Here is a 22,131-nt window from a genome sequence, read left to right on the forward strand (position 1 = left end):
ATATATATATATATGTATATATGTATATGTATATATATATGTATATGTATATGTATGTATATATATGTATATATATACATTTTTTTTATATAACACACTTCTTTTGTTGACGACATACTATACTATAGCTTTAATGACTTCTACAACATACTATAACTTTTTTTTATGACATACTATACCAGATGTTTTTAATGACATGTTTATGACCTACTATACTATGACACCACACAAATCTGACAGTCTTCACCCTCTTGTCCACATGCAGAAGACCACCGCTGCCAGAAAACCAGCCCCAGTGAAGGACGATTCCTTCTTCGGAGCCTTCCAAGGCCTCAGTCTGGATGAACTGCTGGGAGGCAGCAGTGGATCTCCTGCTGTCTCTGTGTCAGCAGGTGGTGGAGATCAGTGCAAAGTCATGTGAGACCTCACATTTAAGGACAATCAAACTGTAAATATTCTCATGCATGAGAGACTTGAAGGACAAAAGGGCTCATGGTGGAAAGGTGATTTGCAAATGACACGGAGGCTCACACCTTATAACCCAAGAAAAGGCAGAAAGGCACTTAATTGTTATACTGTTTTCATTTCTTTAGATTTTTTTTCTTTTAGAAAAGTTAATATTGCTTATTCGTAATTCTCTGATGATTGTACTCTGTATTACTCTTTGTACAGTTTCTGTCTACTTGTTTTTGTGAAATATGACTGTTATAAAATTGAGCAAATCTGACACATTGGTCTTGAATAACTACAATTTTATTGATCCAGCGTTGTCACTCCTGAGCTGCTTTCATTGTGTGGACTTATTTGAAATCCAAAGCAGGAACTTAACAGGTAAAACAATTTTATTCAACATAAATAGAAAATTATGTGCAGCAAACACCAGTCAGGTGTTTTTAATGACAGTATTTTAATGAATACATATAAAACATGCAGAACTAAGACATTAAATGTAAATCCTGCATTTGTACTGTGGAATATTTTCTGTGAATTGGTGGACGGTCCAGAAATCTGTTCCTGTTCTGCTTTGATCTGAGAGCACGTCAAGGTTGTGTGTGTGTATGTGGTCAGCATAGTACTGGCATGTCAAGTATCTGTAATACAACCAGATCCCCAATAACAGTAACGCCACATACCTTTAGAACTCACCCCTCACATCTAGCTATAGCTACCTATCTAATGTTTCTTCACGTTAGACTCTGCTCTTTAGACCACTGTAATGTAGGCTTGTTCGGACCAAGCTTTATTTAGTTATAAAAACAAAAAGAAAAAAACAATGACAAACCACATTTTTCTCATCAGTTACAGAACTGTAAGATGCAGCATTTCTCTTTCTTACATGAGGAGAGTATGATCTCTGGGTCCAGATCACAAATATGTACATTAGAAAAACCAAGTACAAAACTATGTTTGTCAGGGTCAGGATGAGGAAGTATCTCGATGACTGTGGAACAACGACTTCAAAGTTGACTGTAGACGAAGAGGTGATAACACACAGAACTGTTTTTTTTAACAACAGTGGGTTTATTCTAACAAAGTCCAGCTTTACAACATCATTCCCTCTGTTCCATCTTGACTTTCGGGGGCTTGAGGAAGGACCTGTTCTTTTTCTCCTTGCTCTTCTTGCCTTTGGCCTGGAAGGTCCTCCAACTGTCCACACGCCCATCTCTTGTTTCCTGACAGATGTGGTACAAAAAAATGGTCATTTAAGAAATGCCAAAAGAAATCACGTGTCCATTTGAAAGTACATCAAGTAACCACGGTCATGGAGGAACACACCTCAAAGTTTTTCTGCCATTCTCTCTCCCGCTTTGCTTTCTCTGCTGCCTCGATTTCTTCCTCTCTTGCCCTTTTCCTGGTAAATTGAGGAATTAAGAATTTAATGGCATTCTGAATGAATGTTTTACATTTCAAAACTGAAATCAGTTACATTAGAAGCAACATAATTTAGGCACTGAAAGAGGTGAAGGCAGGTTACCATTTTTGTTTTTTACACTTTACAGTATAAAACACAAGTTGTAAAGATAATGTGCAGCAGTACCTTTCATGCATGTCCTTAGCTTCCCTTTCCTTCCTCTTGATTTCAAGCTCTGCGAACAGCTTCATGGTCTGTTTGTACACAGCTTGCTTAAACTGGAAAAGCACAAGGTAAGGTTTGTATTAACCCATATTTAGTAATGGACATGAACGTGACAAATGAAAATATTTTGTAAATAAAACGTCACAAAAATGTCATCTAAAAAATAACAGTATGTAATAAAAAGGTCATTAAACATTCATACTAAGTCATAAAAAAGCCACAGGTATGTCATAAAAATGTTACAGTACAGCATGTAATAAAATGTCATAGTATAGTTCTTCATAAAAATACCACTAAAAATCTATCATTAAAATAACGCCATCGTATTATACGTTTTAAAAATGTCCTTAAAAAGTCATAGCATACCAAAATGTCTGATAAAAACGTTTGACTTATTTTTATAATGTTTTGACAGCTATAACCACTTGCATGTCCCTTAACACAATAATAATAATAATAATGACTAACTGATCTTTTTCATCACTGTCCCTTTAACTTTGACGTACCACTTCAGGGTCATCTTCCTCCACATATAACGGCTTTCCATCCTTCTTCAGCTGTTTCCTTTTCTCCTTTACCTGTTGGGAGCAAAGAGTGGACAGTAAACCACCAGAACAGCTGGGTTACTTTGAGGGAAAATGACTTGAATGTTTGAATGGTAATTGAATGTGTTGAACACTCACGATATGCTCCACATATTCCTGTCCTGCATGGATCACATCTAAGGCTCTCTTCCTCTGCTCTGGCTCCAGCAGGAGTTTGTACGCCTTGTCCACAGCTATAGAACAATGAGATGTTCGAGAGAAATTAAACTGATGTGTTTCTTTTCCATCTACTGACAGCATGCACAAAGGCAGAAGCTGAATGTACTATTAACTGTGCTAACACCACAGAAAGCCACTAATGAGTTCATCTGTTTAACAGCAGCCAATGTATATTTGCAACATACACCTAATCAGAGATGGAAGGAATTTACCTTCAAAGGCTTTCTGTGCTCTGTCTGGATCATCCTGATTTTTGTCTGGATGGACCAAAATGGACAACTGCGCAGTTAAAAAGACCAAATATTAGGTATTAAAAAGCAAAAACATGATGGCAGTATCACTCTGTCCACAGGTATGTCATATTCTCAGAGAGAAGACACCTGAATTTGTTTTTTTTGTTTTTGGCTTACCGCCCGAAATCTTTTCTTCAATTCATCATCAGTTGCCTCCGGATCAATTTGCAGCACCTGAAAATGATATGAACATTGTTTTGTTTATATTACATAGTGTCTCCATTTTTCTCTGATTCTGTTTTTGGGGAAATACAGAGTTGCAATATTATGTAAAAGAAAATGCTAGTGGTTAAGTCAGGGATTTGATTTCACATTCGGATTTCATGTAAGGCAAGGCAATATATTGGTATTATATCGATGTTGTGATATAAGACTAGATATTGTCTAGGATTTTGGTATGGTAAGTGTTGTCCTCTCCTGGTTTTGAAAGCTGCATAACAGTAAAGCGATGTGAGTATTTGAATTTACCAGACTTTTCTAGCTGGTCTATTATTCGCCTTTACCCACAAGTCTGTAAATACGATGAGTTCTCGCTATCAACTCAAGGACAGGGAGACTCCCTGCCTCTTACATGAGCTACATGGCTAACAATTGCACCTTCACAAGTCCAATAGAAGGCCGTGGTGTGGACCCTTGGTGCTTTCTGTGGGTCTTCAGGTGAGCACCCCCTTCACCGGTGTTTCACCAATTTAAGCTCACAACACCTCCGGAGGGCTTGACAGCACGCTCCAGCGTCCTGGGGCAGCCCCCACGGCCCCTCGGGCTCCACAACCATGATGCTCTATGATGTCTCCTCTCTACTGAGTGGGTTAATCCAGCGCTAGTTGCGCTTCAGCCGCTAAGTCATTATATCCATGTTACTGATGATTATTTATCAAAAATAACACTTTGTAATAATTTGTGAAAGCACCAGTAGTGAATCTGGCAATATCAGTATCGCAGTTGGTCCAAAATATCACCTGATGTTTGGCACTCAACAATATTTTAGGCATTTTTTTTATTAAAAATAATTAATACAAACATGAATAATGAAAGCACTGAATTGATGGCATGCTTACCTCAAAGGGATTGAGGTTGAAGTAGGACGAGCCAGGTCTGAGCAGTCTGTCAATCTGCTGCTTGGAAGTTAACACAGAGTCTCTCTTTTCAATCTGCTTCACCTGTCAAAAAGAAATTACGACCATGAAAACCTTCATGATACAACCAGAAGTTAAACTGCAATGTCTGTCTGAAAACTAATATACAAAACGATGTTTTTCTTTTCTTTTATACATTATGTAAGTGACATGTTTATAACCTGGAAATCCAGATGCCCCGCCCCTAGCAAGAGTCTGGATTTCCAGGCTAACATGTTTAACTATCGGGGACACATATGGGCCAGTCTCAGGCACTGAATTATCTTTATGGGTAGACTGATTTAAATGGTTAAAATATGTTTTGATGGGACCAACTTTCATCATAATTCTGCCTAACAGGGTGGAAAATCAAGAAACATGGAAAAAGACACGCGATAGCCTATATGCTCACCCTACTTTACTATTTTGTGTTCCCTTCAAACGATGTCACCTCCTAACACGATCTCAATGGAATTGAAGTCTATTTGGAAGGTGAGAAACTAGGAAGGGTGGAAAATGACTTGAGGGTCACACAACAAATTATGAAAATGGTACATTATCTGAGCAAGATATTGATAGTTATCATCTTAAGATTTTGGATATGTTGTTGTTTTCTTTGTTTTTAAAGGATGCATTACAGTAATGTGATGAAATTTTCTGATCTTACCAGGCTGACCTAGCTGTTGTATTATTGTCCTTTACCCACATTACTGATGATTATCTATCAGCAATGTCATTGTGTAAATATTTCAAGAAAGCACCAATAATCAACCCTGCAATACTACAATGCAATATATTTAGTATATGTTTATGAATTAGCACGTATGTACCAAAAAAGTACAGAAAAATAACAAATATTCTTGTATTTGTGTAAACAAAAGACTCTAATGTATAATTTAAACCATCTGTTACAGTTATTTGACACATTATAAAGAAAATATGAGGGAGTATTGAAGGAGGACAGAGAAGCTGCTACATAACGTTAACAGGAATGACCTGCTATGATATGATGTGACTGGTTAAAACGCAGTTACACTGCACTATGATTAAAGCTGCTAAATAGAAGGCTAACAGCACCTGCACTGACTGTAAATACTGTTTATCCTATTGTGATTCAGACTGCGTTGACTTGTGATAGTTGAGAAAGGGAAACTAAAAACAGAAACGATCTTTGATGGTGTCCTGGTAACACCAGAGACGAAGCTGCTAACAGAACATCTCAGTATGTTAGCTTCTCATCGCTAGCCGATGCTCATGTCCGCGAGGCCTCATAGGTGATAAACACAACCGTTGGTTAAACGGCTTCAGCCGATGTGCGGAGAGCTACCGACACTTTCAGAATACACACACTCACATGAGTTTAATCCTACCTCCGTGTAAAAGTTTTGAAATAATTCATCTGACACATTTTCAGTGGAAGGCTCTCCTCCGGCGGCCGCCATCTTCCCCCTGGTTTACATGTGACGTAGTAGCATCACGTGACTATGCAGTCCATTTAATGTAAACCGTTCTAGCGCGTGCTCTACATACAACAACGGCACATCTTTACGAAAAAAATAAATAAAATAATATTTAACTCTTGCTTTAAACTGGAATTAATGGACACGGCTATGTTAGAGGTAACTAGAAATATGAAAATAAATTATATCGCTGCTAGAATATAGAAACTTATCTGTACCAAGGACGGAAAATATAATTGAAAGTTAATTAAATTAAATTAAAAGTATAGCTTCTTTTTTAAAAAAAATTATCATTAAAAAACGTGTTTTTTGACGTTTTCAAAACATTTAAAAAGATAAATGTTTTATCATGCACTATAAAACTGTACTTGTTATATTATTGTTACATTTCATAGAGCGCATCGATTTGCGATGTAACGAAGTCATCCCGACAAGTTCGCGTAGAGTTTACATTTTTCATTTAGAGACCAACCAGCAGAGCTTTGCACTGGGTTTCTCTGGCATAACATAACAATAACAAGCAGCACCTAGCAGCCACATGTCATATCCAGGAACTACATTTCCTATAAGGCTCCGTGCATGCATCCTTTATTAAGATCTCCCCTTGGATCCCACGACGTGACGCTCACAGGATGCTCAGCTGCTCAAACACTGAATTTAACACCGGTGGCCTTAATTTTAACCTGAATTTTAAGGCTTGAAATTTCCTCCAACATCCTTGAAACACCTGTATCCACCACGATTATGCAGGAATGGGTAAGCACAGTAAACAGGATTAGCACAGGTAGACCAAAATCAGGTTACACTGGTCCATTCATTATGTTTACATGTCCACCCCCTATTTCCATCCTGAGTGATGAAGTTTGCAATAACAAACATGTTAATCCTTTACTGAAGGAACCATACTTATCATAATGAGCTCAGTGATGCTGCACACAATTCACCATGACTGTCATTTATAAGAGCCAAGGTAAAGTTGGCACATGCTGCAATGTTTGTAAACAAAACTTCACTAGATCCCTGTTAATATAAAAAATAAAATAAATATGCATACACAAACACACATGTGATTGGGTAATAAAATGTATTGAACAAACAAGAGTAACACATCTTTCACCTTTGCATGACTAATAATTTAAGCTGGCTAAGGAAGCAGCAGTCTGCTGGATGGAGCTCTGGATCATGACATGTCCATCAACTGTATCCTCCTACGCTTCTGCAGTGAGTAAAAAAACATGAACCATTAGAACAGACATTTCTCATGTTGGTCCAGGCAATAAAAATACTACTAGGCTTACAAGAATATGAGATTTCACAGTATCAGTGTATTAAACAATTGTTATTATCGGTTACAATGACCCTTTAAGGAATGAAAAAGTTGTTTTATTGTAAATAAATGCTTCATTATAATTGAAACTTAATTTTTAAATGGACAAGGCTACAAACCTAAACACTGCAAACTCAAACTTTCTCCAGTACATGAGTAGCTGCACCAATCTGCAATTACTTCTCACCTGTGCCTTCTGCTGAGCTGGGAACAGGGCAGCTAGCTAGTGTTCCCATGCGTACTGGACCCTGAGTGTACGGACCAGTGACTAGTTCATGCCGAGGGATGTGAAGCCCTGTGATGAGTGGCAGCAGCTGGTGGAGAACAGTCCCCTGACTGAGAGCTGGAAAAAAAGCAACACAGATGCATGTTAACAAATCTTGGTTAATGAGTTCCTTAAAATCGACACACTGACATATGATGCAGTGTATCTAAAACTGACCCAAAAAAGGTGTATGCCAGATTTGTGACTTGATGCAGAGTTAATATTCTGAAAACCAACTTACAGAATTTACTGGCTCTGGTAAGCAAAGAGTTCATAAAAAGAAACTAGGACATCAAGCACATTCTACAATATAATTAAGAGGTAGGAGCATATTGAGACTTTGTGAGCATTAGTGCAGATGATGAACAACCTTACCAATCAGTCCCTTCCATTTGTGTGAACTCATTCACATGGATGGGGGCAGCTCCTTTACTGCCTGGTGACAAGAGGCAACATATAAAGACACAGTTCTGATATGAGAGACTGTAAAGGACACTCCAGCATTTCATGGCACTTCAATACAAACCAAAACATTTGTCAACTGATGCAACTGGCCTTGTACTGCAATGCTATGCTCCATGTTTCAGTCTTACCTGTGCACTATAAATACTGGAGCCCATCTACTGCCATCTTGTGGCTTTATAGGGTGCAGACATCTGTTTTGAGGCACAGCCATTGTTCCTACATCAGCCAATTTGATCAGTATTTCATTTAGTATCCTCTCGGCTATTTGGATTAATTTGAACAACAGCTCCTACAGTTAATATCTATGTATTAATTAACACCTTTCTGGCTCAGGTAACGGTCAATAAACGTAGTGTCGGATAAAGGAACAATGGACCAATAGTGGTGCTGGTGTAGAACTGCTACCTCTACTGGTGTAGGAGGGGAAATGTCCACCACCACCCTCCATTCACAGAGTGTGCGTGCAGACAGCTGAGCTGCTTTTGGTGCAGTGAGCCAAGACTTGCAACAGGTGCTTGCAGGGTTTATAGCGCTTACCAAATCCTTGACTGTCAGGCTTCTGGCTGTTTAATCCAGACTAAAGAAACAGCCATTTGGCTCTTAAAAGTGTGCGTGACTTCTCATTTGGTTTATAAGGGGAAAATATGTCTGTGGAGGAAATCCGCGCTGCTCATGTGTTCTCTAAACCCAAGAAACATACTGGTAACACAATTTTAATATTTCCAATGATTCTTCAGTCAGCTTTAGTGACTTGTGTTCTTCATAACCTAGGAAAAAAATCACACTCCTATTGAATTTTTTTAAAAAAAAGCTTGATTCGTAGTATATTAGTAAGGAAACAATAAAAAGAAAGTATAATTATGGGTAGTGTTTCTCCAGTGATTACAATTAGCTACAGGAGAGGAGACAGTACTCTGTGCAAGGCTAGCTCACCCTTGAGTACCGTTCAGGTGAGTTCCTCATTCTAGTGGTGCCGCTCTCAATGCTTCTCCACCTAGGCAGGTTGGAATAAGAGGACAGACACATGAAACAAGATACAATGATACCATGGTACCAAAAGGCAGATGCTAAATAATCACTTTTCTATGGTATGCAAATTCTGACAGGTGGTCTCTTGCTATGGCAGAAGGCACATTTTAAGAATTTTAACCCTTTGGATGGTCAGATCCTTGGAGTCTTCAAATAGGAGAGCACAAGATGGTTGAGATGATTTGCAGATTTTTTGAAATGAATTGGAGACAACTCAGCATACATGTACAAATCCATTCAAAGTCAAATGTGTTGACTTACTGCTTACTGCTGTAAGGGTGTCAGTATCAGGACCATACCAGTGCAAGTGACATTTTAGCATCATTCAAGATTTTCCTCGTCTGTAACGTTTATGTTAACAGATATACACAGTATATGCTTTAGTAAATTACAGCCGGCCATTTGTATTAAGAAAGGTGAAAAACTCAGCACAGGAACTCTAAACCTGTGAAAATAATGTGTTTTCTACTACGCTACTATACTACATCCCATAATTTTCACAAAATCATCATATTTCTATGCTTTTGCACAAGAAATATATATTTTGAAATGTATCCAAAAATGTTACTCTGGCTATCTGAAGAGGTAGAAATAGAGACAAGAAACATGAGGCACAGTTTAAAGTGAAAGACTGTGCTAGTAATTTTTGTTTAGGTCTGACCAGGATGCTTCAAAGCTTCAACTGTTGCCAAGGTAATCGACATCCAAATAAGTATTTGCTTTGTTTTTTTCACCTATAAACTGGTGAAGGAAACTGAAAGGAGGTGGCAAACGTCAGACACGATGAGGCCAGTTGGTTACAGACGGTTATCCATGGCTGGCAACTGTAGTGAAGCATTTGCTTTGCATCTGATGTGGCCCGACCTACTGCGTTTTAGTTACAGCTCATTAACCATCCACAATTTTCACAAAAATAAATTACCTATGTAAAGAGTTGGCTGAAGTTTACTGAAGCATACACTGTTTACCTGTGCACACAACTTTTGAAAGACAAGTACAATCTTGAGTAATGGCAAAAAGTCAAATTAAAGTTTGGTACTTCAGTAGTTGTTGGTACTGTCATATTCACGATATGAATTCTGAGTGCAGGGAATGACTGTAGTCTGATGTAACATGCACTGAAAAATAAAGGGTTAAAATCCTGTTATCATCCAAACACCTTTCAAATTCTCTCTTACACAATTTCAGTCTTTTGAAATTATCCTTTGAGGCGAAAAATTTGAAGATCTTCATCCAAATAAGAGAATTGAGGTAGAAATCAAATCAAATACTAAATGACAACACTGAATTTGAGTATCTGACAATTGACTGATGCTCAGCTGAGTTTTATTGAAACGGAACAAACGTAAAAGTTATAAATACAAAGAACATCAGAACAAACTGCTATGGCTCTTAAGGTAAGCCAAACCAAATTCTATTGGGCAAGTTCAAAGAAAACATAGGAAGTTATGGTATCAGTTTAAAAAAAACACAATTTGTCTACCTCTAGAAATGCTAGGCATACACTTTGACATTACAAAACTTTGATTTCTTCCTTCCTGTGGATTCTTTTCTCCACCATTGCAAAAAATGAAGTATGAAGCTCTAACCATATGCATTTATTTACAAGCAAGTCCCTAAGCAACTATGAGAAACCACAAATAAAGGGAGTACAAGAAGGGGAAGGAGGAAAGGGGCATGGACAAAAACTTCCTGCAAGGCAATGTCATTATTTAATGTCCTCTCAGACTTTTGAGAATGAACGTCCACTTTTTTTTTTCTTTTTTGTAAATGTTCATTGTTGGCTTAAAAAGAATCAGGAACAAAACGTAACAATAAAAGTGTTTTGTGTGTTTTTTTTAAAGACACATGTCCCAATGTAACCGTAGGAGTAAGAAATGATTCACCACAACGGTTACGTTCACTTCTTCAGCCAAAAGGCTTTCCAGCCAATCATCTCGAGCCAATTCTGGGGTCTGTCCATTTTTTTCTGAGATATATACAGATTTTTTTTTTTCATGAGGGGTGAAGAATAAAAAGTCAATCAAAAAATTGTGGCCAATCTCCTTTTTTTCTCTTTTTATTGTTGTTTTTCTCTTTTTTTGTTGCCAAATACCTTTGGGTGCATCTACTTCCACTGCTGCCCATAAGAATCCTGTGAAAACTCCATGGTGTCATTACTGTAACCATAGTTACCGGAATAGTCGGCCCCTTGCTGCAGGGGCTGCTGGGCGATGGGCTGGGATCCCCAGTTCTGTTGGTTGTTGGTCTGGCGGCGCTTGGAGTCAGGCTGGTTAAACACGTCTGCCTTCCTCTTTCCGCCAACGTTGCCACCACGGTTGCCCCTGGCCCCGCGAGGACCGCGGCCCCTCTGCGGCTGGAAAGGGGCTCCACGCCCTCCTCGGCCACCCCTTGGACCACCAAGGGGCGGCCCTCTTTGGGCGTAGCCCCCCCGGCCTCGTGCTGGGGGTGCTCCACGAGCTCTAGGCGGAGGAGGCCCCCCCCTGCTGGGACGAGTACCACGGCCCCTCATGCTGTACACATCTTCGTAGCCGTAGTAAGGGTCTTCATAGCCACCACGGTAGTCATGATAGTCGTAGCCATAGTAGTCATCATAGTAGTCATCATATCCATAGTAATCTGGTGGATAGGCATAGCCCCCTCGGCCACCACGACCCCTGCCTCGGCCTGGTGGCGGCATGCGAGGAGGAGGGTAATAATAGTAGTCATCATACCTGCAGAGGGGAAGATAGTGTTACATTTAATGAATTCCTTATAAGAGAGTTGGGCAGTTGACGAGTCACATGTCTCTGTCCCTCACCCTGCATTCCTGGTGGTCTGCCGAGCTGCTTGGCGCTCTTTCCTCTTCTTGTCTGGGGGCTTTGCCAGGACGATCTCAATTTCCTCTCCTCCTAGCTCCTTCCCGTTCATCTCATCCATTGCCTAACCGAACAAAACAATCTATTACTGTAACATACACACAATCAGCAGACATACGAAACATCTTGTCCGAGCGATAAATAAACCCCACCTTTACAGCAGCATCTCTTTCTTCAAAATGCACAAAGGCGTAGTCTTTCAATTTCTTCACTCGCTCCAGCTTTCCAAACTGGGAGAAGGTCTTTTCAAGGAGCTCTTCAGTCACTGCTGTGGCCAGCTTCCTTACAAAGAGCACCTTAACCTGTGACAACAAAAAACAGGATGTTTGTTACCCTGAGAAAAGTGAATGGTTGTCTTTCAAGGACATTCTATGCAGAATTTTCCTAATTAACAAAGTATAGACTCCCTCTCAATTATCACTTATGACTCGTGTGGCGGTGTATTTTTCTGTAGAGACTCTGCCTGAGTTTTATTTTCTACGTGAAGATGTGAAGGACATTTATGGGCATGTACCCCCACAGGTGCCCCCCACAGCGTCCAGGTGCCAGAGCATGAGCAGCAGGCATCCACGAGACAGCGCAGAAAAAATGCAAACATAGCAAAACGAAATGCCAAAGAGAGTGGATCTGGGGTTGGCTTTTACTTTCGCTAGCAAGTGTTCTAACAAACAGTAACTGACAATCCTACATACTATAACTTTAAAGACAGAAAAACATGGAACTAACCTTGGCCATGACCTCCGGGTCTGGCTCAGCAACAGGGTCAGCCCACTCTACAGTGACTGGGTTTCCCCACACCTTGACCTTGCCGCTCATCAGGCGGCGGCGAGCCTGTGCTGCGGACTTGTGATCCTCATACTCCAGGAAACAGAAGCCACGGTTCTTCTTCTTGTCATCTGGCTGGTGGTACAGTATCACCTCTTGGAGACCCTCTGTAAGATTGAACAGGAACATCTCTGACTTTCTATTTTTCTATCCTTAATAAGGATTTGTTTTAATGAATGTCTGACACAGATCCACAAATGTGCTTTTGAGACTGACCTGTGACTTTGCCAAAGTCTTCCAATATACTTTCCCTCGTCTTGTTCTTTGGAATTGATCCGACAAACAGGCGATTGTTTGCAACAGATATACACACTCCCAAGTACTTGCCAGGGCGGATTTCATGGTTATCACACTAAAAACAAAATGAAGAGGCCAAAAACTGTGTGACATTCATTGTACATGAACAGCAATTTAAAAAATTAAGCAATGTGAAAGTAAAGTAAAACTCTAGGAATCAAATCAAGACCATTTCCAAAATATCTTGAATATTCCTTTAAAACTAATAACCATTAAACTGTTTAATATATTTCTTTCAATGCATTGCCATTCTACTTACAAGCTTTACAGCCTTTTGTGCATCATCTTTATTGCAGTATGTGATGAAGGCATAACCTCTATTCTGACCAGAGAGAGGGTCCATCATTAGCCTGAGGTCCCAGATGGCACCAGCCGACTCAAAGAGCGGCACCAGCTCATCCTCATACAAATCCCTTGGGATTTTTCCGACAAACACCTGATGAAGAAAACAGGTGGATAGGTGCATGGATTTGTAAATTGCAATATACAGCATGTTGTGCAGGATTATGAATGACACTGCAGCACTGACCTAATACTTCTCCCCACATTTAAAATTAGGGGCTTGAAAATCATGATGAGCTGCTGTATATATATTACTTATCTACCTCAGTTCCAATCCCTGGTTGTGTTCCTTTGAACACATCCTCAGGTGGGGGACCGCCATACTTTCTTTGCCCTGTGGTGACATCCAGGGTGTATCCTGTCCGCTCCAACAGAGCCTGGGAAACACACAAAGCAAAACATTAACTGAGCTGCAGAGGAATGTTTACATGACATTAATAATTACCTGCGTTAAAACAAACCTCAACCACACGACTTTGTTTACCTTTATTTTTGCCTCATCTGGGCCCTTGGTGGACTCTTGTACTTTACTTCCTTGTTTTTCTCTCTGTCTGTAAGTCTTCATGACTCCACAAAGGAAAGCACTTTTATTCTACAATAAAAACAGAGAGATGTTGTTATTTATGACCTACATTAACATCAAACTCCTGTTTAAGACAAGAAGGGCTATAAACCAGTTATGTGCTTACCTGTACGTGGGACAGGTCGCTCTCTTTGAATTGCTGCAGCACAGTAAGCGCTCCCTCCTCGTTGAACTCACGCAGTGCATCAATGGCCCTTTCGTCTAGGTCAACATACGCCACTAAGCCTACAATTTCAAAACATGTTCACTGTCAGGCTCAGCTACAGTAGATAACAATACTACTACAACACAGCTTGTCAATATGAGATCTCATAGCTCTTTGTGTCAAAACATCTATTACCCACCTGTCTGGAAGATGTTATCTAGACTTTCAGCCACTTTCTGGGGCAGCCCAGCATCAATGAGTGTCTGGTAGTTCTCTGTGTGTGTTGTTGTCACATCCATGGGCTCCTCTTCCTCCTTAGGTGTGGCAGAGCTGCCGTTCACTTCAGCGGCAGCCATTGTCCTGAAAAACAATATATGGCAACAAAAAAAATAATTAACAAAATGTCTTTTTTTTCCATCAGACTTATTTTATATCTATTAACCTCCAGAAAATGTTCCCAAACAGCTCAAATCTGTCACAAATGAACAACACATTAAGGTACATGTATCCATTTGTTCTGGTTATGTGACCCATACATTCTTGAGAGAGGTTCATTCTGCGATCCGGGAGGTTACCGGTAAACACTTTTAATTGTCGTCTTCATTTTATCTGTTAAATCACACTTCAGAAAATCTTTCTGATACAGACACCAAATTTCTGTTATTAAATTCTCCTGTCTGGCTACAAAGTGCACATTGCTATGCTGGTCTGCCCTGCAGGTCCCCACAGACGGCATGTGGACATCACAGATATCAGCTATTGTCCCTCTGGAGAAACTGACCTATGATCTGGATCATATCTCAGACAAATTCTGCAGACTTTGGAAACACTTGCATTCCTGTTTACAGAGTTTGACTTTAATGTGCTATGCTATTAATCTGTGTCCTGTAATATTTCTGTTTTCCATCTTTTTTAATTATTCATATAATGCAGCGTCTGTTTTTTTTCTCTGTTGTTGATAGTTCTAGTGTGTTTAGTGTTTCTAAAATTCAAATATCAAAAGAAAAAACAATAAAGAGAAGGTTTATATATCTGTCATCAAGCAAACTGTTTTCAAATGGGTGGATGTTGTGATCTGACTTTTGGTTGATGGCCTGTGTAACTTAGGGACATTACACACACTTGAAAATAATAATAAAAGGCAATTCTAAAAGTTGTGACAAGAATCTACTAGGAAATGCATTTGTTGTAATAGAAATTGACGTGAAAACGTGCAAGTACTGCCCGGTAACACAACATGGTCACTTCAAGAAACCACCGTCCCGCCCCCTTCACATGCAGCTTGCTAGCTACCGAGGTGCACACATTTTATTATCACATTTACATGCAATAGGTGTTACTGCATAGCAGCAATTACTGTAGTCAGGTGTATTTAACAATTTACAGACCAAAACAGAGCTCCGATATTTTTATCTTGAGCTAACAATAATACTGGTTAGCTTGCTGGCTAGCTAACGAGCTTATACGAAGGCCTCGCCGTGCAGAGACAGCTTTCACACACACACAAACACACACGCTCCGTACAAGGTGCAAACAGATAGTTAGCAAAACTCACCGGTCTAATTCGGGACACTAACAGTGGCGTGTGTTAAAATGTGAAACGATTAAATTCACGCACGTACACAAAAATGTCTAATACGAAGAATACGTTTCAGTCTAACCCACGAGACAAATTTCCAGACAGCTTCGGTCTCGTCGTCGGCTCGCCCGAACAACGCCACCGCTCGGCAATCATCGCGAGATGTGGGGGGAAAAAACGCACAGTTGGGGCGGGTGTGTTTGTTTTGACTTCGTCTTTTCATGGTGATTTTCACCCGGGCGCGGCGTTTTTGCTAACAAAAACAGAAACCTTGTATCTTATTAGTCATGTATCTGGTAGATAAGTGAAGACATACTTTAAAATTCAAGTGTCAGAATTTATAGCGCTGAGTCGACTTCCCGCACAACAAAACCGTAATGCGGTGCCATAATGTAGAACTGACCTAAATAAAGCAATATCAATATTATTGAGCAAATCTTTCGGCTCCCCTGCTATAGTATCTTATAAAAGGTATAAGATACACTCATGCTAAACACAAGGTACGAAAATAGCATTTCTTTCATACTAACAAAGCTAGAAGAGATAGTTACGCCCCAGCAACGACATTTAACCCGAGCGGGCAGCACGGTGATTGAAAACGAGCGCTTCATTACCAATTATCCAATCACAGAGGCTGAACTTTGACCGACACGACTCCAGCCCAATGAAATTCAGCCATCTTTAAAGAGGATCCGCCTCATTTGTCTAACACAGTTCAAAGCACAATCCACAACTGACAAACTGACAATAAGCAGGAGGGACATACAAACACACACTCAAGTTAAAAAAAACCTTCAAGTAAATGAAAAATTAAGCACTTTATTGGAATTGAGGATGACATTATAACGTCTTATACAGGACCCGCCTTGACCAGCAACAAATCAATCTGTATCAGATAATTATTGACTTGGCAATCAGATGGCTGGGAGAAGGAGTGGTAACAGGCTTCCCAGCTTTAGTCATCATGTTTCAGCTTTCTGATCTTGCCCTCGTGACGTTCAATTTCCTTTTTTAAGCGCTCAATCTCTTTTTTGTGGTGGTCAATCTCTTCTGAGTGATGTTTCCGCAGCGCTGCCATCTGCTCCTTCTCTTTCTGCCTGCAGGTGGAAACGCAATGAAGAGAAAGTGAATCTCGTGGAAAACCAAAGATACAGGCATGAGCCTTCTACAGTGTGATTACTAATGCAATGACATGCTTCTCACCTGAAGTACCGTTCCTCCTGTGCCACTTCCCGCTTTCCAAAGGCACCCCCGGCCTCCCTGATGGAGCCTCCTCCACCTCCACCCTTGCCTGCTCCCTTGCCCAGCTCGCCAAGCTGAATTAAACAGAGGGAATTGTCAGAATTAATATGTACATGTGCAGCTATTATTCCAAGACTATTTGTTGGTGGTCAACACATTTTTTAGATTAAAAAACAAACACATTTCATGTTTGTAAAGAAAATAAGCTCTGCTTTACTTGTACCTATTTAACAAACTGGTAAATATAAAAGCAATTTCCCATATATGCTCATCGTGTGAATCTAAAATACATTCAATGCACCTGTTTGTTTGTTTATTACTGCTGTTACTCCAAATAATTGTTGTGCAGACATTTCTGTTATTTGCTTCAGGAAACTATGTTATTTCTGTGAATACATGGTATTGTTTTTATCTGCTCATACTACAACTGAACTCGATGACCATCTTAAACATCTCGATCGTCACGAAAACTATAATATCCCTAAGAGAGGCATTTAAGAAACCTGTATACACTAGATCTGCGTTTTTTTTTAATATACATTGTGTTTTCTTATTTTGTATTGTTTTTTATTATTATGTATTGTGCTATAAGTTTTGCACTTTCTAAATATGTGGCTCTGCATTCACTCATGTGATTTCTTTACTGTATGTTGTCTAATGCCCTTGCAGATCATTTTGCGATTTATGTCTGTAAAAATACATTTTACTTCCTTACTTACAAACCTAGAAGAACACAGTGTTGCTAAATTAATACTATTCTTAATTAGTGTGGAAAAATATGCAACTTTTAAACAATCTCTGTGATGTAAAAAAAAAAATTAAAAAAAAATCCCTCACTCTTCTACGAGACACATTTGGGGAAAAGTACATATATTTCATTGTCTGTATCACAAGTTGTAGCCTACTTAGATCTTTACTTGTGTAAAAATAACTAAACCACAATGAAAAAAAGATATTTACAAGTTAAAAGTCCTGCATTCAAAATCGCACCTAAAGTAAATATACAAAATTATTAGCAGCAAACTGTACTTAAAGTATAAAAGTAAAGTCTTGTGCAAAATAGCTCCATTCATTGATCATGTATCTATCAGTGTCATGTTACCATCCAAGGTGAAGCAATCTCTCAATGTTGTCATGGTACGGCATGTACTGTTCATGTAACTATAGCTGTCACATAAACATGGTGGAGGAAAAGTACAATATTTCTCTCTGAGGTGCACAGTTGTAAACATAATATAGTAACGTTACAAGGATTCTAATTTTGTACCTAACTTTAAGCCAGTACTTGATTAAATGTACTCAGTTAGCTACCTTACAGCACTGTGACGTAATACCGGCAGAGCACCTTTCCAGTTATGCAGGACCCGTCTTTGATCGGTCAATGGATGATTAGCAACTTTTCTAACATTACATTGGGGCCATAAGCAACATGCTGCAGTATTTACAATCACACACCGAAAGGTAATCGATGAACCGGCACAACAAATCGATCCCTGACTGTGCAAGCTAGCAACTAGCTAGCCTAGCTAACTCCATCCGATACCATCTGCTGTGCTGCGGTTAGCAAGCTAATGCTAACGACGTTAAAAGTCATATGTCACCAGTCCACCGCAGTCAAAGTTTACCTGATCAGATGCCATCCTAATCTGAGAAGCGACGCATTTCCTGATGTTTAATCTGATAAGGAATGATGCCATTATACTCTCAGATATGATGCAACTGCAGCTGAGCAGGGAAAGTTTGATGTTACCACCCTGGCGAGCTGAATGCGGAAATATGAACGTGAGCTTCCCATATGGGTGTTGCGCGTGGAGGTGGAGACATGCGCCTCTGCTCCATGCTGCCACCAGGCGGCGAGGGCTGGGAACTGCAGGAGTTATGTTTATGGTTTGCAGACATTTGAGATCTGCAGCTGTGCTTGTGCAGCACATAAAAAACAGTCAACAAATCAACCCTAATAAGAAACCTCACACTCGTACTGATTTGTTACCATTTATATTTGGATATTACCTTTATTCTAGTCAGTACATTTCGGCACCAATTCAATGCACAGTAAGTCAGTTTTATGTCAATTTTGGCAACAACTGTAGGAAAAATTTAATTTCTTGAACTGCGACATTTAGACCAAAGTAAAATATCATTCCTCGTTTATTACTGGAAAATTAATTCTTCATATCTTTTAAATTGCTTTGCCTATAGAGAATAATCAAATCTTAACATGTTCACCTGACCTGCTCTGCACTGACTACTATCTAGATTAAACAAGCAATTAATTATAATTAAAGGAGCAGTGTGTAGGAATTAGTGGCATGTAGTGATTAGGACTGCAGATTTCAACCAGGTGACACGTCTTCACCATATGACAAGCGTGAACTCCTGGTTAGAATTCTTTCTGAGTTCAATGTTCAGGACGTTATTACCAGGAGCCATATTATCAGCAGACGTCTTTTCCTCTCCAAAGGCCAGTTCAGGCCAAAGATTCCAGACGCAATGAAACAGTTTTAGTATGCTGCAGAGAAAAGTTGCAGTGGTCTGAATGACTCTGTTGCATATTTGTACAGCTGGGTACCCATGTGGGCTGTACACATGGGCGCATGCTGTGGCTGTTGCACACACAGGTTAGTAGTAGTAGTAGTTGCTGTCACAGTCAGATATTTCTAAGACAATGCAATACAATGCAAATCAAAGGTAATATTAGACTATCTAACCACGTGAGTGGAGTTGAGTAAGAGTTGAGTGCTCTGCTGATACATCCATGTGCTCCCTGGGGTTTATTGTGCTGTTCAGCTTTACATTACATCGTAACGTACCTGTTGCTGTAGAAACAACAACGGTTTTCGTGATGTCGCAAGAGCCAGTCTCAGCTCGGTGCCTTGGTGTGAACTGTACTGTTGCAAGACATTGCAAGGCCATTTAGTTGCAAATGGGTGCACGTAGTTGCAAGTTGCAAGTCATTGCAAGGGGAATCTTTGGTCTGAAGCAACCTTTAAACAACAGGATCAGGTGATTTAAAGCAGTCAAAACACAGAATGAATCAGTTTCTTGTTAAAAGTCAGTGTTTCTCCGATGCTGTATAGCTGTGTGGCTTGTCACAGATGGGCTGCTAGCCCAGCACCTGCTAATGTGTGCTCAGCTTTTGCCTCCAATAACTCACTGTGTGCTCAGCCTTTCTGTCTAATAACTTGGGATTCAGCCATTCAGAGGGTTTTTCCACCATGAGCCGAATTATCTGCAGAAATGTCTTCTCCTCTGAAATGGACCAGGTGATTTAAACCGGTAAAAACACTGAATTAGGGTTGCAGCTGTATCCAGGTTCCAGGGTATACCATGATATGAAAATTGGCGGTTATCATACTGCGTACATTTGCTCATCTACAATGCAACTGGATGGAAAATCTCACCTTTATTTTATTTTTTACAAAAGGGAAACCCTTTACACAGAGTTTCAATCGCAGGATGTTCAACCAAAAATATCCCTTCTGTTTTCATTCCTTTAAGGGTAATTCTGACTGATGATAATAAGTCTGTAATACTGTGATACCGTGAAACCGTGATATTTTCTGAGATAGTTATCACACCATGTACCACCAAGTAACCAGGAGCAGACCCACACCCTTGGAGCACGACCAGCTTCGAGCAGCCTGCGACTGGAAGATGCTGGTGGACGTTGGCCGGCGGCTTGCTTTTCCTCCAGAGATAGCAGCCACTACCCTCAGACCTGACATGGTACTCTGGTCCCCATCTCTGAAGAAGGTCTTCATCATTGAACTCACCGTACCCTGGGAGCACTCAGTGGATGAAGCTTATGAGTGGAAATGGCTACGCTATGCTGAGCTAGCTGCTGAAGCACAACATCGCGGCTGGAACACTGAAGTCCGTCCGGTGGAGGTGGGGTGCAGAGGGTTCCTGGCAGCATCTACCATCAGGCTACTAAGAGATCTGGGAATCAAAGGCCAGAGCTTGCGCCAAGCTATTAAGGCAGTGTCAGTGTCAGGAATTCCAACTCTTAGTTTGTTTTCATCTGGTTTTGTTTTAGTCTCATCACTAACTTTCCTGTCATTTCAGACCACGCCTCCCTCTCAGCCCATGCAATCTGCTCATTACCTGCACCTGGTTTTCCCCGCCCATCTCCACACCTGTGGCTCATTCTCCCATTAGTCCTTCAGTATATATACCAGTCCATTTTCCCCTGCCCTCTGCCGGATTGTCTTGTGTTCCTGCCAAGCTATCCAGCATTTTACCCTTTTACTGCCTGATCACCTGTTTTTGGACCCTGGATTCCCTGCCTGCTCCTTGTCGGATTTGTTTGCTGGTTTGTCTGATTTCCTGGTTTTGACTCTGCTTGAACTGTTCAAGTAAAGTGAACTTTGCCTGCAACTCTATTGCCTCATTGTTGTGCATTTGGGTTCAAATCTGTACTGGTGATTCTCACAGTCAGAGGCAGCTCAGAGAAGCAGCCAGTGGCTGTGGATGAAGAGGCAAGACTCCTGCTGGGCCCCCATTTGAGAGGGTGATCTGGGAGACACACTGCGGGGACTTGATCATCCCCGTAGGGCCTTCCTCAGTCGAGGGTGTCTAGTAGTAATGGCCGAAACACCCAATGAGATCTGGGGTATACTACTGAAGATGTGTACCCTGGATCACCCTCCAAAGGAGAGAGCCCACTGGAAAACTCCACTGTGTCAACATCATCAAGTGTATTCTCTAGGTACGTGCTCGCACTTAAAGCACTGTTTACATCTCGTCCTGTGTTTTGGAAACCCAGATAGTTATCACACCATGAAAATCTCATACTGTTGCAACCCGTCCTAACGTGGCTGCTAACTATGGTGGCCTACATGAAAATGCAAATGGACCTAACTAGAGTCAGTATTTGGTTTTCCTGGATCTTGTATTTCACGTTAATTGTATATTGTGGTTTTATTCATTTGTTGGGTATGACAGTCGTATACAGTGGGGCAAAAAAGTATTTAGTCAGCCACTGATTTTGCAAGTTCTCCTACTTAGAAAGATGAGAGAGGTCTGTAATTTTCATCAGAGGTACACTTCAACTATGAGAGACAAAATGAGAAAAAAAATCCAGGAAATCACATTGTATGATTNCCACCATAATTTACAAATAAATTCTTTAAAAATCCTACAATGTGATTTCCTGGATTTTTTTTTTCATTTTGTCTCTCATAGTTGAAGTGTACCTCTGATGAAAATTACAGACCTCTCTCATCTTTCTAAGTAGGAGAACTTGCAAAATCAGTGGCTGACTAAATACTTTTTTGCCCCACTGTATGTCTGTTTGTCCTTGTTGTAACTTGTAACAATGTTTTATGCCCTCTTGGCCAGGTTACTCTTGAAAAAAGAGATTTTGTTCACTCCTGCAAAGCTGCACAGGCCTATGTATTTAATTTTATGCTCATATTTTGTAACCACTGTCTATGTACCTGTGCAGCAATCTGACATCCTTGTGT

General features: G+C 40.2%; 4 protein-coding genes across 6 annotated transcripts in view; 1 reads left to right on the forward strand and 3 right to left on the reverse strand.

The window, feature by feature from the left end:
• si:ch211-81a5.8 (uncharacterized protein LOC560648 homolog) overlaps positions 1–1,410 on the forward strand; it is a 3,904-nt gene extending 2,494 nt beyond the window's left edge. The window contains exon 4 of the mRNA XM_050033890.1: positions 266–1,410. Within this exon, the coding sequence (XP_049889847.1) occupies positions 266–421 (156 nt within the window). The 3' untranslated portion in view covers positions 422–1,410. The remainder of the gene's footprint in view (positions 1–265) is intronic.
• dnajc8 (DnaJ (Hsp40) homolog, subfamily C, member 8) lies at positions 1,220–5,762 on the reverse strand. Its single transcript, XM_050033889.1, has 9 exons — positions 5,620–5,762; positions 4,193–4,294; positions 3,252–3,308; positions 3,054–3,120; positions 2,761–2,855; positions 2,584–2,655; positions 2,039–2,130; positions 1,777–1,852; positions 1,220–1,673 (listed from the first exon to the last, which is right to left on the reverse strand). Exons 1-9 carry the CDS (start codon positions 5,689–5,691, stop codon positions 1,551–1,553), a joined length of 756 nt encoding a protein of 251 aa, XP_049889846.1. The 5' UTR covers positions 5,692–5,762; the 3' UTR covers positions 1,220–1,550.
• A 1,017-nt stretch (positions 5,763–6,779) lies between these two features.
• On the reverse strand, positions 6,780–15,577 carry LOC126383601 (heterogeneous nuclear ribonucleoprotein R). 3 transcript variants are annotated; one of them, XM_050034149.1, is made up of 15 exons: positions 15,401–15,577; positions 14,045–14,205; positions 13,807–13,925; positions 13,602–13,709; positions 13,381–13,494; positions 13,035–13,211; positions 12,695–12,830; positions 12,380–12,585; positions 11,806–11,955; positions 11,596–11,717; positions 10,971–11,509; positions 8,700–8,760; positions 7,677–7,737; positions 7,224–7,379; positions 6,780–6,925 (listed from the first exon to the last, which is right to left on the reverse strand). In XM_050034149.1, the coding sequence occupies exons 2-12, from the start codon at positions 14,199–14,201 to the stop codon at positions 8,726–8,728; spliced, it is 1,863 nt and encodes a 620-aa protein (XP_049890106.1). In that variant the 5' UTR covers positions 14,202–14,205; positions 15,401–15,577; the 3' UTR covers positions 6,780–6,925; positions 7,224–7,379; positions 7,677–7,737; positions 8,700–8,725. The 3 variants fall into 3 exon arrangements, with proteins under 3 accessions (XP_049890106.1, XP_049890107.1, XP_049890105.1); XM_050034150.1 differs by lacking the exon at positions 7,677–7,737; XM_050034148.1 differs by lacking the exons at positions 6,780–6,925; positions 7,224–7,379; positions 7,677–7,737; positions 8,700–8,760 and having other exon boundaries at positions 10,084–11,509.
• A 646-nt stretch (positions 15,578–16,223) lies between these two features.
• LOC126383602 (ATPase inhibitor A, mitochondrial-like) lies at positions 16,224–18,458 on the reverse strand. Its single transcript, XM_050034151.1, has 3 exons — positions 18,292–18,458; positions 16,628–16,740; positions 16,224–16,521 (listed from the first exon to the last, which is right to left on the reverse strand). The coding sequence occupies exons 1-3, from the start codon at positions 18,361–18,363 to the stop codon at positions 16,380–16,382; spliced, it is 327 nt and encodes a 108-aa protein (XP_049890108.1). The 5' UTR covers positions 18,364–18,458; the 3' UTR covers positions 16,224–16,379.
• Between the last annotated feature and the right edge of the window lie 3,673 nt (positions 18,459–22,131).

Source organism: Epinephelus moara, chromosome 22 (genome assembly GCF_006386435.1).
Source record: "Epinephelus moara isolate mb chromosome 22, YSFRI_EMoa_1.0, whole genome shotgun sequence".
Classification (NCBI taxonomy): Eukaryota; Metazoa; Chordata; class Actinopteri; order Perciformes; family Serranidae; genus Epinephelus; species Epinephelus moara.